Source organism: Stegodyphus dumicola, chromosome X1 (genome assembly GCF_044657685.1).
Source record: "Stegodyphus dumicola isolate Sdum_Otavi_A_Nest chromosome X1, ASM4465768v1".
Classification (NCBI taxonomy): domain Eukaryota; kingdom Metazoa; phylum Arthropoda; class Arachnida; order Araneae; family Eresidae; genus Stegodyphus; species Stegodyphus dumicola.
The window spans coordinates 79,324,984-79,338,786 of record NC_140780.1 but is presented as its reverse complement, the minus strand read 5'-3'; the positions used below and the strand labels follow the sequence as shown (position 1 = coordinate 79,338,786).

Here is a 13,803-nt window from a genome sequence, read left to right as displayed (position 1 = left end):
AGCTTACTTTTTATAAAATTGCTCTAACAGTCTGCAAAAAATAATAAGCCAGATCCAATTAGAAGATTAAGGAACAACACAATCTGCAATTTTAACTGAAATAGATAATTAGATAATTTTAGCTTAGCTTACACCATCCGTTATACATTAAACGCACATGCGCAAATGCATTATGCACATGCGCAAATGCATTATGCACATGCGTAAACGCATTATACGTTTACGCATGCGCATAAAGTTTGTAGCATTGAGGTTCGGATTATAGATCATTCTTGATTATATATGTACGGATTACAGACTTTGTACTGTATTCATATTTTTTAGCTTATATATACACAATTCTATGTTCTATGCCGTGAACATTGTAACATCTTTTTCATTACACAAACAGACACACACACATATATATAATTATAAAAAGTATAACTAACTATTTAAATACACTAGATCAGGAAACAATAAGTATCAGACTTACCAAATGCAAGACCAAATATCAACACACTTATTTCTGTTGCCAACAGAAAACACCTTACCACAACCCACAGTACCTAAAATAGTAACAATCTGGTATATTTAGAACACTTTTAATAAGCAATTCAAGTAAATTGTTTTACATGCTCAAAGCAGAAGTTTAAGTGAGTAATAACACTGATTAAAATTTTAAGAGCTTTTCCTTTGCAGGAAAACATGCATCAAACAATTTTCTCCAGAAAAATATACACGCAGACCCCCAGAAAAAGAAAACACACTTTTACCATTAGATCTCTTCATGTGACATAACATTTTTCTAAATACTGTAAATTCATCTCTTATGTTATTAATTTCAATAAACAAAGAATGAAGCAGTACTTAATTTGGGAGGGGGGGACAAAGAACACTTATAAGAGAGAATAACACATTTAACTGTGATCAATAACACCAGTACATGCATCTTTCAGTAGGGAATTTTTTCATGAATTTTATCCTAAAACAGAATTTGTTAGCAATTTCAAAGCTATGCAATTCCCACATTTATCCTTAAATATAAAAATTTATAATGTGCATTAACCATGGGAAAATTATTAAGCATTTCAACATTTAGTGAAAAAAATACAATATTACTACATATAATATTAATTTCCGTTTCGAGGCTGATAAATGGAAGTTTATTTTCAGTTGACTCAGTATTTCCTATAAAATTAGCATTTTTCAGAAGAAATACCAGAAGCATAAGAGTAAAATGTAATGCTACAAAACATAGGTTTCCCTCGCTCTCTCTCTTTTTCTTTTCGATTTCTTTCTTAAATTAAGATTATACCTCCAATCATAGCTAAAAGTGTAACATACCTCTATAGATAACTAAGATCACTGGCAAGACACATTTATGAGTAACTGGAAAATTTCTGAAGCAGATTTTAATCAACTCAGAAATGTATATGAGATAAAAATATGACACATTGTCATTAATTTAACTCATAAAGAATATATAACATGTTTAAATCACAAGAAATTTGAATTACTGAAACCAGACTCAAACGGTTTCTTCTTAAATGAGACTTTTGGGACATCTGTTTTTACCTAAATCAAATCAAATTTCAAAGTAAAGATTATATACAGCACTTCTAACATGACAAAACTACTTAAAGAATAATATCTTTATTACTCTAACCTTATGGTTATGTCCAGTTAAAATCCAAAGCATGCTTTTATTCCAAAATTTTTATAAATATTTTATTCTTGTTAAAAAAATAAAATGGGGAGAGGATCTCTATTGTTGAGACTGAAAAATCATGAACCCTAAATATTTTCAAAGGAAAAGTGGTTACTGCATGGTTTATTATGAATTCCAGTAACTGACATATATATTGGCCACTGAAAGATCTGGCTTCAACTCTAGACAATTTTAGTGCTAGGAGTGCATGGGGGAATTCATTTAAGACATAACTTTCATAAAAGTTCAAGACATTTTTCAAAACACTCAAAATACTGAGTTCTAACACAACTCCCCCTTTCCAATATTTCAAATCTAACCAAATGCGAAGAACCTCAATTTTGGAAATTTTTATAAATGTTCTATTTTTACAATTAAGTTGCTTAAATAGTACATAAAATGTATTTGCTTTAATGATAACTTACCAAATAAAGTACAAATTCTGCAATATGGAAATTAAAAGTAATCATAAAATTCTTCCTAAATTTTTCATTTTCATCATTTTATTAAAAAATATATGCTAAAGATGTTTTTAACAGAAGCTTTACTTTATTCCAACAAAAACTACCTATTATTTTATGTACAGTACAAATAAATACAAGATACTTTTGAAAATTTTAAGTCTAAGCACCAAAGCTGAATTAACAAAAGCTGAATTGAAGCAAAGTAACAGAGTAATTAGAAATATGAAAATTTCAATACATCAGTAAAGGTTAATCTGTTTAAAAAATTATAAGAGAAAGACCTTATGCAAAATTTTTTCTATCAATTCCTGAAACATTTTCTTAACCCTTTGATGTGCGGTAGTCGCGCCCTGAAACCACCAATTTTCAAATTTTTTCCTCCTCTTCCTTCTGAAATTTTTGAGTGAAAATCAATTGATTACTGATTTTTACCTCTAAATAACACAAAATGATTGCAGAATCATACATGTTTTAGGTTTTAGTACTTCAAACCGTATGCCTTTTAAAATTCGTTTTCAATGAAACAAAATAACTTCCTTTTATTAATATAAACAATTTTAAATTTCAAAAGTTATTCATCGCACATCATGATTTCTATCATAAACAATAAAAAATAGCAATAATTAAGCTGCATATATAAAAAAAAAACCTCTATATGTATGGCATTTGCTTTGTGGTTTCAGGGCGTGACCACTGCACCACTAGAGCATCGTGTCACAATACTCACAATGCTCTAGAGGCTCGGTGATCGCACCTTCAAACCACTGCTCTTCACAATGGTGTTTGCTTCCTTCTCAAATAGGAATGTTTTACCCAGATGCAGATAAGGGGTTATGAAACCACAGAGTTATTTTATTACTAAACAATACATGCACCTGCCCAGTAAAAAGGTCTTTCTTTTCCAGAGACTTTTCTCTGACCTCAACACACTTGCTCCCCAAGCTAGTATTGTGATTTTATAAATTACTTCCTGTGGTTTAAATTTAATGTAAATATACTTTGCTGTAATTAAAAATAGAAATCGCGTAAAGTTTTATTTAAATTAAAAATATTTTCTGAATATTCTGAGATAAAATATGAATAAAATAAGTATTAATGGGAAACGAATGATCCGTACCAAAGCCAAAAAGACCCCCCCCCCATTAACATAAAAAAAAACACAAATTTCATGTGCCAGATGAAAAGAAACTAAGTAACGCTGGATATATACCAGTGAAATTTAGATCCAAGCAGTATACATTTTGTAGCACAAGGAAGAAACCTCATAGAAGATACATGTGAGAAACATGCAATGTGGGTCTATGCATGTAACAAAAAGACAAAACATGCTTTGAACAGTGTCACAAAAAATATTTGCTCTTTCAAATTTAAAAAAAAAACTTTTCAGTCTTTTTTCTAATCCTTATTTTACTGAGTTTTTTTAATCCATTTAGCCAAACGTCCTTATTATGTAGGTACTTATATTTTCACTGCTATAGAAGGCTTGTATACACATTACATATGGAGAAAGCCACGAAAACGCCGAAGCGGCCAGCTCGTTCGTGGGATACGAACCTCGGAAAAAAACTACCTGCGTTCAGCGACTCTACCACTCGGCCACTGGTGGGCTTATTAGCAGAATTATATTGCTTTATTATTGTATTATGCTATAAAGTAACAATACTATAAGACTGAGGGTTTGTTCATGGAATAGTACTTTTGTAATCTATTAGTATTAAAAAATTATTGTTTCTTTGCAAACTTTAAAAAAAAAAAAATACTGTTCACATCAGAGTTCTCATTTTTATATAGTAAAAGAGCTATTGATCATTATTGGTTTTCTATTTAATGTGTCGAAATGCTGGTTTGACAAGGACTTCAACTGCAGGAGACCTATACTGATTATTTTTACTTTAGTACTTGCATTGTGAAAATAATATTACTATCTTTTAATTATTTTCATAGAATAAAATCATTTGAGAAGGAAGAATATTTAAAATAAGAAGTTCTTCTATATATAAGAAATTAAAATAACAACAATGTAATATTAAAATAAAGTATTAGTAATTGTGTGACAAAAATAGCAATACGAATTTATCACACATACAGGATAGATTAGTATAATTTTGGTTATATATTTTATATTGAAAAGATATTTTCTTTCATGTTAATTATAGAATAAATTATTTAAAACATTTTGATGCGTGTGTGAGAGCTGAATGCAGCAGCAATCGGCCATACTGTAATAGCGAATGAATTTTATTTCTTTTCCTGAAAGAAATAATTTTCATAGAAAAAGAAAATAAAAAAAAGGCAAGAAATATTAAGAAAGAAATATTTTCTTTCTAATTTCTTACTTAAAGAAATATTTTTCTAATATTAACTGTAAAATAAATTGCGTGAAAACAGTTTTAATGAAAGCATGAAAATAAAAATTTAGTTTGCTATTAGATTGAAATGCAAATTAATCATATTATAAATTTAAATGATTAAAATTGTTTATTTCTAAAAAGATTTGAAGTAAGCTTAATTCATTTACTCTTATCTATTTACCGTTGCTTTCATGGTATCCCACATCATTTCTTAGCCCTAAATTCCTGCGTTAGCTTTTCCCTTAAAAAACGAGATTTTCCTTCACTTAACACAGTAGCATGTTCTGCTGCGTGTTGGTCATAATACTGTTTTGTGTCCTTTTTTCGAACTACAAATGCAGCGTGTGACTTAGTGAAATAATGGGAGAATATTCCTAGAACTTCAGCCAGCGCGTGCTATAAATTTCATCATTCGTCTGAACTGCGATTGGTCTAAAGCTCCTTGAAGCCTTGTCCCCTTTCAGTAAAGTCAAATGGACCCACCCGCCCACCAACTGAGGACCACAGAACGGCTTTCTCTGATAACTTTTGATGGCTGTCCATACCCTTTTTTTTTTTTTTTTTGAGTCAATAATGTTCGCTCAAGTTGTAGACAGATCCAGTGATCGTAGAATAGGCATCCTGGTTAGGCGGAGCAGTTAAGTTAGCATACATTTCTTGGATTTCTTGGAAGCAAAGTTCTATTAGTGTAAACAGCCTTAATGGAAATTAACATATCATACGTGCAGGAGTTTTGCCTGAATGTGCAGAACTGGCAGGGAGCAAAAGTTTTATTTCATATGCCAACTATATGTGTACTCATGGGTATTTATTTATTGTTAAAAGTAATCTATTATACCTATATTTAAATAATAAAGCAAATGAAATAATTTTAAAACATAAAAATGTAGATAGGATCTTGGCGCATGTGAACAGATGCATCAGTTCAGTTTTTACAATAAAATTTTATTTCTTTAAAATGCTTCTATTTATATATTAAATAAATCACTTTAAACTGTTACAGATTATCTTTGATTTTAACACATTTCCCATCATTTAAAAAAAAGTATAAATGATTTCAATCAGCTTGTCAAAAAAACACTAATTAAAATTGATTTAACCCTTTGAGGCGCACATAGAAAGATTTCCAGCATTAAATTAATTGATAACTATTACCTTTGAGCTTCACAAATGTGAAATATATCGGGTGGGGGAGAAATGTAGCACACCTTGGGCAGAAAGTGTGTGGTGGTTTAGCAGTGAAACCACTGCCCATGTAGAGCATGAAATCTGCTAATTTTTTTAACATTGATTTTTGCAGCAAAATAATACATATGCCATAGTTTCTTTGTCAAATAGTAATAAAAATATAATTTATGAAAATAAAACAATAACTAAAAAATATAATACTATTTATCCTGACCTTATTTCAGGAGGAAATTTTATATGCTTTATAAATGTACAAATATACTAAGTAAATGCTAAAAATGTAAAATTCATAACATTCTATCTTTATTTTCAACAAAAATAGCATGTAGAAATTATCTAAAATATATGCTATTACTCACACAGCTTAACAAATTATGAAACTTTTGAAAGCATGTGATGCATTTCTGATAATTAAATTAATGGTACTTTACAAACACTGCATATAGTTTTGTTCTGTGTGGCTCCCCTCTTGTGCTGCAGATGGCACATCTCGGTAACATTATCTCCACAGGAATGTGAGACAGTTTTGTCATGCGTAAATCTACAGGCACATGAGGCTTTGCCCATTTTCCTACAATCAGACTACTGGATGGTTATTTTTTGCTGAGAGAAGGGACATATTTTTTTGCAACTATAACTGGTCTTCTTATGACTGACAGTCTGAAGTCATTTATTACATCCCAGCAAATACAAAACATTTCAGCTCTAAGATCACATTACACCCTAGCAACCAGAAAATACATAGGAATGTTTTAGGTGTAAGAAGGTGGTGGTTTTGGTAGAAAACCGCATCATGTATTACAAAAAAAAAAAAAAAAAAAAAAGGCGAAATTTATCATTGATTTCTATCGATATTAGTGTTTTTACAAATAAAAGAGTATGTAAATAAAAATTTTATAACATATACCTACTACATGCACTTTTATGGAGTTAGCGAGAAAAATTGAAACTTTTTATCTTTGTTCAATATTTATTCACATATAAATCAATACAGAGAAAAAGTCTCCGTTTGGTGCTGATATCTGTTGGTTCTTTTGAATGTTCAAAACATATTACCACAGTAAAACCACAAAAAAAACCACAGTTCAACTGAGAAAAAATTTCTTAACAGGCGGTTTTAAAGGTTGACTCTGCACTGCAAAGGGTAACCATGAATTTAATGATGTGATTGAAATTACTGACAACCTCCCACAGTTGGTAGAATCTTTTAATTCAGTAAAGCCTCTCATGTTTTATCTTCCTCCAAAAGTAGCACAACTTAATAATTTTCAGAGATTTTTGTTTTACCATAAGAAATTATTTCCTGAGTATGGAAAGTATAAATTTCTCTAAAGTAAATACACTGAAAGCATAAACTGCTATTATTTGCATCCCCCCCCAAAAAGAACTGGAATGTATTATTTTAATATACAGATTTTTTTGGGCTTATAAAAGTTTGATAACATATGAGCTTTGTTTCTTTAATATGCTGAAAAGATTAATGTTTGAAACATGCAATGGGAATATTTGATTCCACTTTTTTACAGATACACAGCCATAGGAATTAAATATCCCCATGAACAAGTTCCATGTAGTAAAGACATAATTACTCGCACTTTAAGGTAAACTGCAGAAAATTTTACATGAAATGAAACTTGCATAATTTCATTACACTGATTTAACTCTGATTAAAAGCATACTCCAACATATTCCACATCAATCATTTATTTAAATTTCTAAAAATGTCAGCTTGCAGCTAAGAGGGACAAAATAAAGAACTATGGAAAAGGAACTATGATCCCCAGTCTCCAGTAATTGCATGAAAATGATACATTTAAAAATGTAAATATATTAAACAGTGTGTATTAAAGGAATTAATAAGTTAATATTCTCATTCAAATTCTAAATTTCAGTGGTTTATTAATCAGAAGAAGATTACCATCTAAGGGATATATTGCAATTAACTGTGTCAGACTTTGATCATGCCTACTGAAGGGTTAGGGCAAGGGTTCTCAATTTTTTTTTTTTTTCCACTATGCAATTGTGACTATGCAATCCCCTTTCAATGCTGCAATGAGATAAATCCCCCCTTCTTTCCCAAAACTTGAAAAATAAATATGCACATTTATCCAGTTTAAGTGATTTTTAAAGCGTTTCCTAAAAATTCAACAAAAACAATCATAAACTAAATACTTAACAGCTAAATAAAAGCCTGACTGCATTCCCCTCCAGAAACTATGAAATTTCACACATCTTTTAAGAGACCATGCATTAAGGAGATGGCCTCTTTAAGAAATTGTCATTATACTGTTTATGTCACACAATATATCTGTACCTGAAAGAGAAGAGTAATATTTCATCATTACTTCCAAAATTATCTATGCTGTCTACTTCTCCATCAGAATAATATAATTTGTTGCTATTTTACAAAGAATTTTTCTATCTATGCACATTAATTAAAAAATCTGAATACCTTGATTTTATTTATGCTTCAACATCTGTTATGCATAAAACAATCACCTTATTACTATAAGCAGTGAATTCTTATCTGATTTTTTAAAATACAATTATATCAATATCCATGTTGAATTTTTGGAAAGTCTGTACATGAATTTTTAATTATCTGTAAATTTGTTCAGCTCTTCTCATTGAAGCTTCACTTTATATAGGGATTAACTCATTTTCAGCAAAACAAAGATGACATAAAGACACTTTTCCAGAAGTATACCTTAGGCTGAGTTTCCTGCTTCAGCATTCTCAAAATTAACAAATTTTCACAATCATAATCTTTACTTTAATATCCTCATGTTTTAAATGAGGTTTGGATTTCAAAGAGGATATATTTGTCTAACTGAATACCATCCAACTTTATCTCAATCTTTTACTGAATACCATCCAACTTCATCGATATATACAAAAAACTTTAAATTTAAAAAAAACAAATACATATACACATATATAGTCCATTTTATGCCATTTTCAATTTTATTTTCATTTCACATGACAAGTAATTTATTTCATTTAGGAGGGCAATCACAGAAGTCCTATATAAAGGAAACGATAAGTTTTAAAAATGTTTCCATCTTTTTAAAACATTCAACTATTTTTCGACACAATCACCAATTTCGTTGATGCCTTTTGATAGACATTCTGCCATTTTATGTAAGCCGTATCATACCAGCTAGCTGCCATGTTGCTCAGGGAGCGCTGAGTGTCATCTTCTACATCTTCCTTGTTAATGCAGTACATTTTGGCCAAATGTTCTTGCAATTTAGAAAACAGGTGATAGTCATTGGTTGCCAAATCTGAATTATAGGATTCCTTTGAAAATATTTGACAGGTAATGTGAAGGTAAATGTTGTCATAGAGAATGCTCACACCTTTGCTGAACATTCCTTGTCTCTTGCTTTGAATTACCAGCCTTTTTCAGTCACACAATACTTGTCAGCATTTCCTGCGATCCCAGAAACCATGAAGTTGACCATCAATACTGTCTTTTGATCTCAACACACAGTTAACATAGCTTTACTGCCAGACTGAGTGAATTTTTGTGGCTTATGTGAAAAGGAAGGCTGCTATTCATGGGATTGATGTTTAATCTCAGGTATGAAAAGGAATGCCCAAATTTCATCACCCACGACACTCAAATATGAAAAGGTCCTTTTCATATTTGAGCAAAACCTGGTAGTGAAGAAATGTGCAGGAGAAGTCAATTTGTTGCCAGTGATGATTCTCTTTGAGCATTTGCAAGATCCATCTTGTGCACACCTTCCAATATTCCAATAAAATTTTATGAATAGTGCATCAAGGAGCCTCTATAACCAAAATGCAGAGATCAACCAGAGTGATCTTCAAACATGGTTTGATCAATCTTACTTGTTGAAAACTGAGTCTCTTGCTTCTTTCTTTACTGCGAATTTCAAAATAAACTGCGACTTTGCACCACTTATGGATGCTTTTAATATTTATGCACAACCTGTCATACATTTCCATCAACAGGCAACAAATTCTAATTGGTCTAACACCTGTATTAAAAAAATGAATAACTGTGTGACCTTCATTGTGTGGCAGTATCATAACATGGCAGCTTCATTACAAATGGCTATTAAGCCAAGACTGAGCATTGCAGCGAAGTGTGCACAGGCTTGTTTGAGAGTGGAGGAAGCAACAAACACAAAGTTGTGTTGCCAACAGCCCCACTGATAGTTTACCTGTGGTCTCATGAAGCCTTATTTGGGGGATTATCCTCACAAAGTATTAAGATAATTTCTAATAAAAGTATGAGCATGATTCAAACAACACTACAGAAATAAAGCAAAATAATTTTTCTAACTTTTAATAACATTCTGAATAGAGTTAATTTACAAGAATAACATATTTTAACCTTTTAATCACAGAAATGTGCCTTAACTGTAACATGAATTTTTTAAACAAAGACTTCAAACATAAACTAAATAGAATGAAACATTTTAATTGAGAGAACCAAATCAGGAAAATATTATAAGGTTGAACAAGAGAAATTATGTGAAATTTATAAAACATTCACACCATATATTTTACCTTTCAAAAAGTTTTTTCTCACAATGTAAATAAAACCAACATTTCTATCAATATAAAACATTTGGAAATCCTGAAACGTGAGTATATTTAGCACTGTTTCCTGCATAACCCAAACACTCTCAATATCACATTCCTTCAACTTTATATATCAGACAGAATGGAAATACATATAGCTGTTAATATCTGCAGACTTTATACACCCTTTTACCCATCTCAAAATATTATAATATATGCTTGCACAAGCAAGTTACATCAGCTGAAACAGTATCTAAGCAGTCTCCCTGAAGATTGAAAAAAACTAACATAAACCTTCATTGTACAAATTTGTTTTCAGTGGTACTTTCATAAAACTAGCTTAAATCACCAGTTTAATTTTGAAATACAGCAAGCATGACTTCTGGCTAGCTCTAAAAACTCTGAGCAGACAGAAAAATTATATACCTAGCTTTTCATTGCTCAGTACCTGCTTTCTTTTCACAGCGAAGAAATTCGGGTTAAATTGTTTTGACAAAACATATTCTGATAACATAACATACCATAAAGTCGTCAGCGTCAGTAATTACCTTTTAAGGTTTATCCTAAGTTTTTAACAGTTAATGTTTAGTTTAAGCCACTTTCCTGTCACTTCTTAATTTCAGATTATAATTTCCGACCAGAGCGTGTTTTTAGAAGTGCAGTTAAATGCAAATGAAGGTAGAACAAGTATTTAAAGTTGACGTTCCACTGACTTTGTTAGAGAGCCAGAGATTCTGGAGCAGCGCACGTTCACCTTTTACGCTACTGTCTCTCTAAGCTATTTTTACAATCAGCCGTAATTTAGGTCCTTGATAGCTTCGCTGTTTAGCATTAAGGGGCCAACTCAAGCAGAATCTTGATAGTTTCAGCTATATCTTCTTAGTTAAGTTTTATTTCTTAGTATTCCTGAGTTCAAGCCCAAGTGCAGGCTTTGCTGTAAACTCCAAGAAGGAGTCGACTATTAAACTTATTTTGAAAAATAAAGGGTATTTAACTCTTCTTGAGTTCTGCTCTCCGTCTACTGAACTAAGCGATTATTCGTTTACTAGTTCTTACAGGTTCCTCATTTTTAGCTGTAACTTAAAGGTAGGAATCTTACATCCTATCATCTAGCATTCACTGTTTCATGTTATTTCACCACTTTTTCTGTAGTTATGTGCCATTCGATATTTATCCAGCAGGCTTGCTAGCACAAACTGACAACTACCCATTTTTTAACATCTGCCGAACATGTACTTTTAAACTGGATGAAAACTTATCAGTTAATGACTGTTTAAAAATTCTGTAAGTTTTTGCCATTGTATTACCAAGTTTGACACAAAACCAGGAGTAAATACTTTGCTAGTTTCACATTAGCCATATCAAGAAAAACAATTAAAGATAATTACATAAAGCTAATACTAAACTCCATCACATTAAAAGAAATGTCTTTGGCAGAAAGATATTTAAAGATCATGTTTATCTAAAGTGACTCAGTTCTACAAAGAACAATTTGTTCAATAAGATGAATTTTCAGAAAATTTACCAACTATCAACAAAAATCACCACTAGATCAGAAGTAGGTTAGTTATATAAGGTAGTTCAGAAGTAGATAATTATGTAACTATGGAATTATTTAGATTAATGAACTATATGAGTGTTTTGGACATCCAATCAAGCACAGATATGTGCATAGGTTTTGCAATAAAACATAATCATTCATTTAAGGAGAAAATTTCAGAATGCCTCTTGGAAAAATTATGATCATAAATAGGGTGTAACAGTAGCACAGATGAGACATCATATATGAACATGTAACCATGAAGTATATGCTTAAAAGCTAATCATACTTCTGTAATATGTAAGTATGTATAATCTTTATTCAAAGGAAGAATGACAATACTTTATTCACAGTTCTTTATGAGTTAAATGAGTAGTTACAATAATTTAGCCAACAGTACCTGCACACTGAAGTTTAACCTAGGAAACATGCTAAGAAAATATGAAGTAGACACACATCGAATTTCAACATTTCAAATTTACATATGTAATAAATAATGTAATTATTTCTGCAATTGCTTACCTTATCAGTAATCTCACCAACATCAACAGCATTCACAGTCATTGCAACTATACAGCGTAAAACACTAACAGCTGCATTTAAAGCCACCTATATAAAATATTTTGGAATATTAGATCATGTTTAAATATTTCATTATTCTGTAAGACAGACTTCTGAGCAGTAATAGAAAGAGACTAATAAAGTAAAACATAAAACATGAAACATTTAAAAATAGAAACCTCAAAACACTTAGCAAAAAAGTTGTAATACTATGTACATTATACCATATATTGATTTTATCACAAAGTTTAAATTAAAAATACTGCAATACTCTTCTTTATCAAACACATTGTTTTTAATGCATCATAAAAGTTCAAATTTATGAGAAATGCTTCATACAGATATGGAGTAATTGTACTTAAAAGTTTCAAATGACAAGTAATACAGATATGCTAACAATTTAAAAATGAGAAGCTATAACTGACCTTCTCCTGAAAATATAATTACATCAAATTCTCACTAGACCAAAAAATAAATCTGGTACGATATTATTTTTGCATTTTCATTCTTAATACATTTACTTTTGCCTTTTCTCTCATATTCATGAACTTTTTAACCTTGAAGCTACACCTCGATCAGAGCAAAAGCAAAAAACCAGTATTTTATAACCATAGAACCACTTCTTACACCTGCATTTAAACATCAGATCCTGATTCCCTCACTGCAGTGGATTAGCCTTCTGTCATCATTAAGCATGTGCAAAAACAAACTGGATGCCGTCAGAGGTGTTTTGATAGCAGGCTATTTATAAATACATGAAAAGGGAAATCTCAATTCCTATACGAAATAAAGAGCTCAATCTGGATACATAAAATGATGTGGATTTTTAATGACAATATTAGAATAAATCTCATATAGTTCATATTTTGTATGATGATTTATCTGCCATATCTTGAAATTATCATTTCACACTTATCAAAAAGTATATATCACTCTTCGATTTCACATGCATTTTGCCTTTCAGTTAGTTGCAGAAAACGTTAAGCTGTGTTTCCAAGCTTAAACTGCTAGACAATTAAATAGGTACCATGATGTCTTGAGAAATTAGGCTGTCAGTACCTTGTGTTACCTAATGCAGACAATGGAAGATGAGGGGTAAGATATATTAATTTATTACAATAATCACAAACACTTATTTAACTTGCTTAAGACATTAAAAATTAAGTATATCCAACAGAAAATTTTGCGTATTAGTAAGCTTAATTTGTCAGAACAAATACCTATACATGTGCCAAACATTACACATGCAACAGGCATTTAACATTACATGTAATATGATCTCGAGAAGCACAACAGAAAGAATTTCCTTTTCTTCTCTCTCTCTTTATTAGCTAGTGGCAAAGAGGTTTGTATATTTTGAATTATGTCATCCACAAAGCACAATTTTGGTAAGTTTCATTCTTTTAGAAATGTCATTTTGGCAACAGTTTTTCATTCACTGCTTTGGATACTGGA

The 13,803-nt window shown here is 30.8% G+C and overlaps 1 protein-coding gene across 4 annotated transcripts in view; it reads right to left on the bottom strand.

The window, feature by feature from the left end:
* LOC118202712 (transmembrane protein adipocyte-associated 1-like) overlaps positions 1-13,803 on the bottom strand; it is a 130,880-nt gene that overhangs the window by 75,972 nt on the left and 41,105 nt on the right. For all 4 annotated transcript variants that reach the window (XM_035374898.2, XM_035374899.2, XM_035374900.2 and 1 more), the window contains 2 exons: positions 12,310-12,396; positions 476-548 (listed from right to left, as the gene is read on the bottom strand). In XM_035374898.2, the coding sequence (XP_035230789.1) occupies positions 476-548; positions 12,310-12,396 (160 nt within the window). The remainder of the gene's footprint in view (positions 1-475; positions 549-12,309; positions 12,397-13,803) is intronic.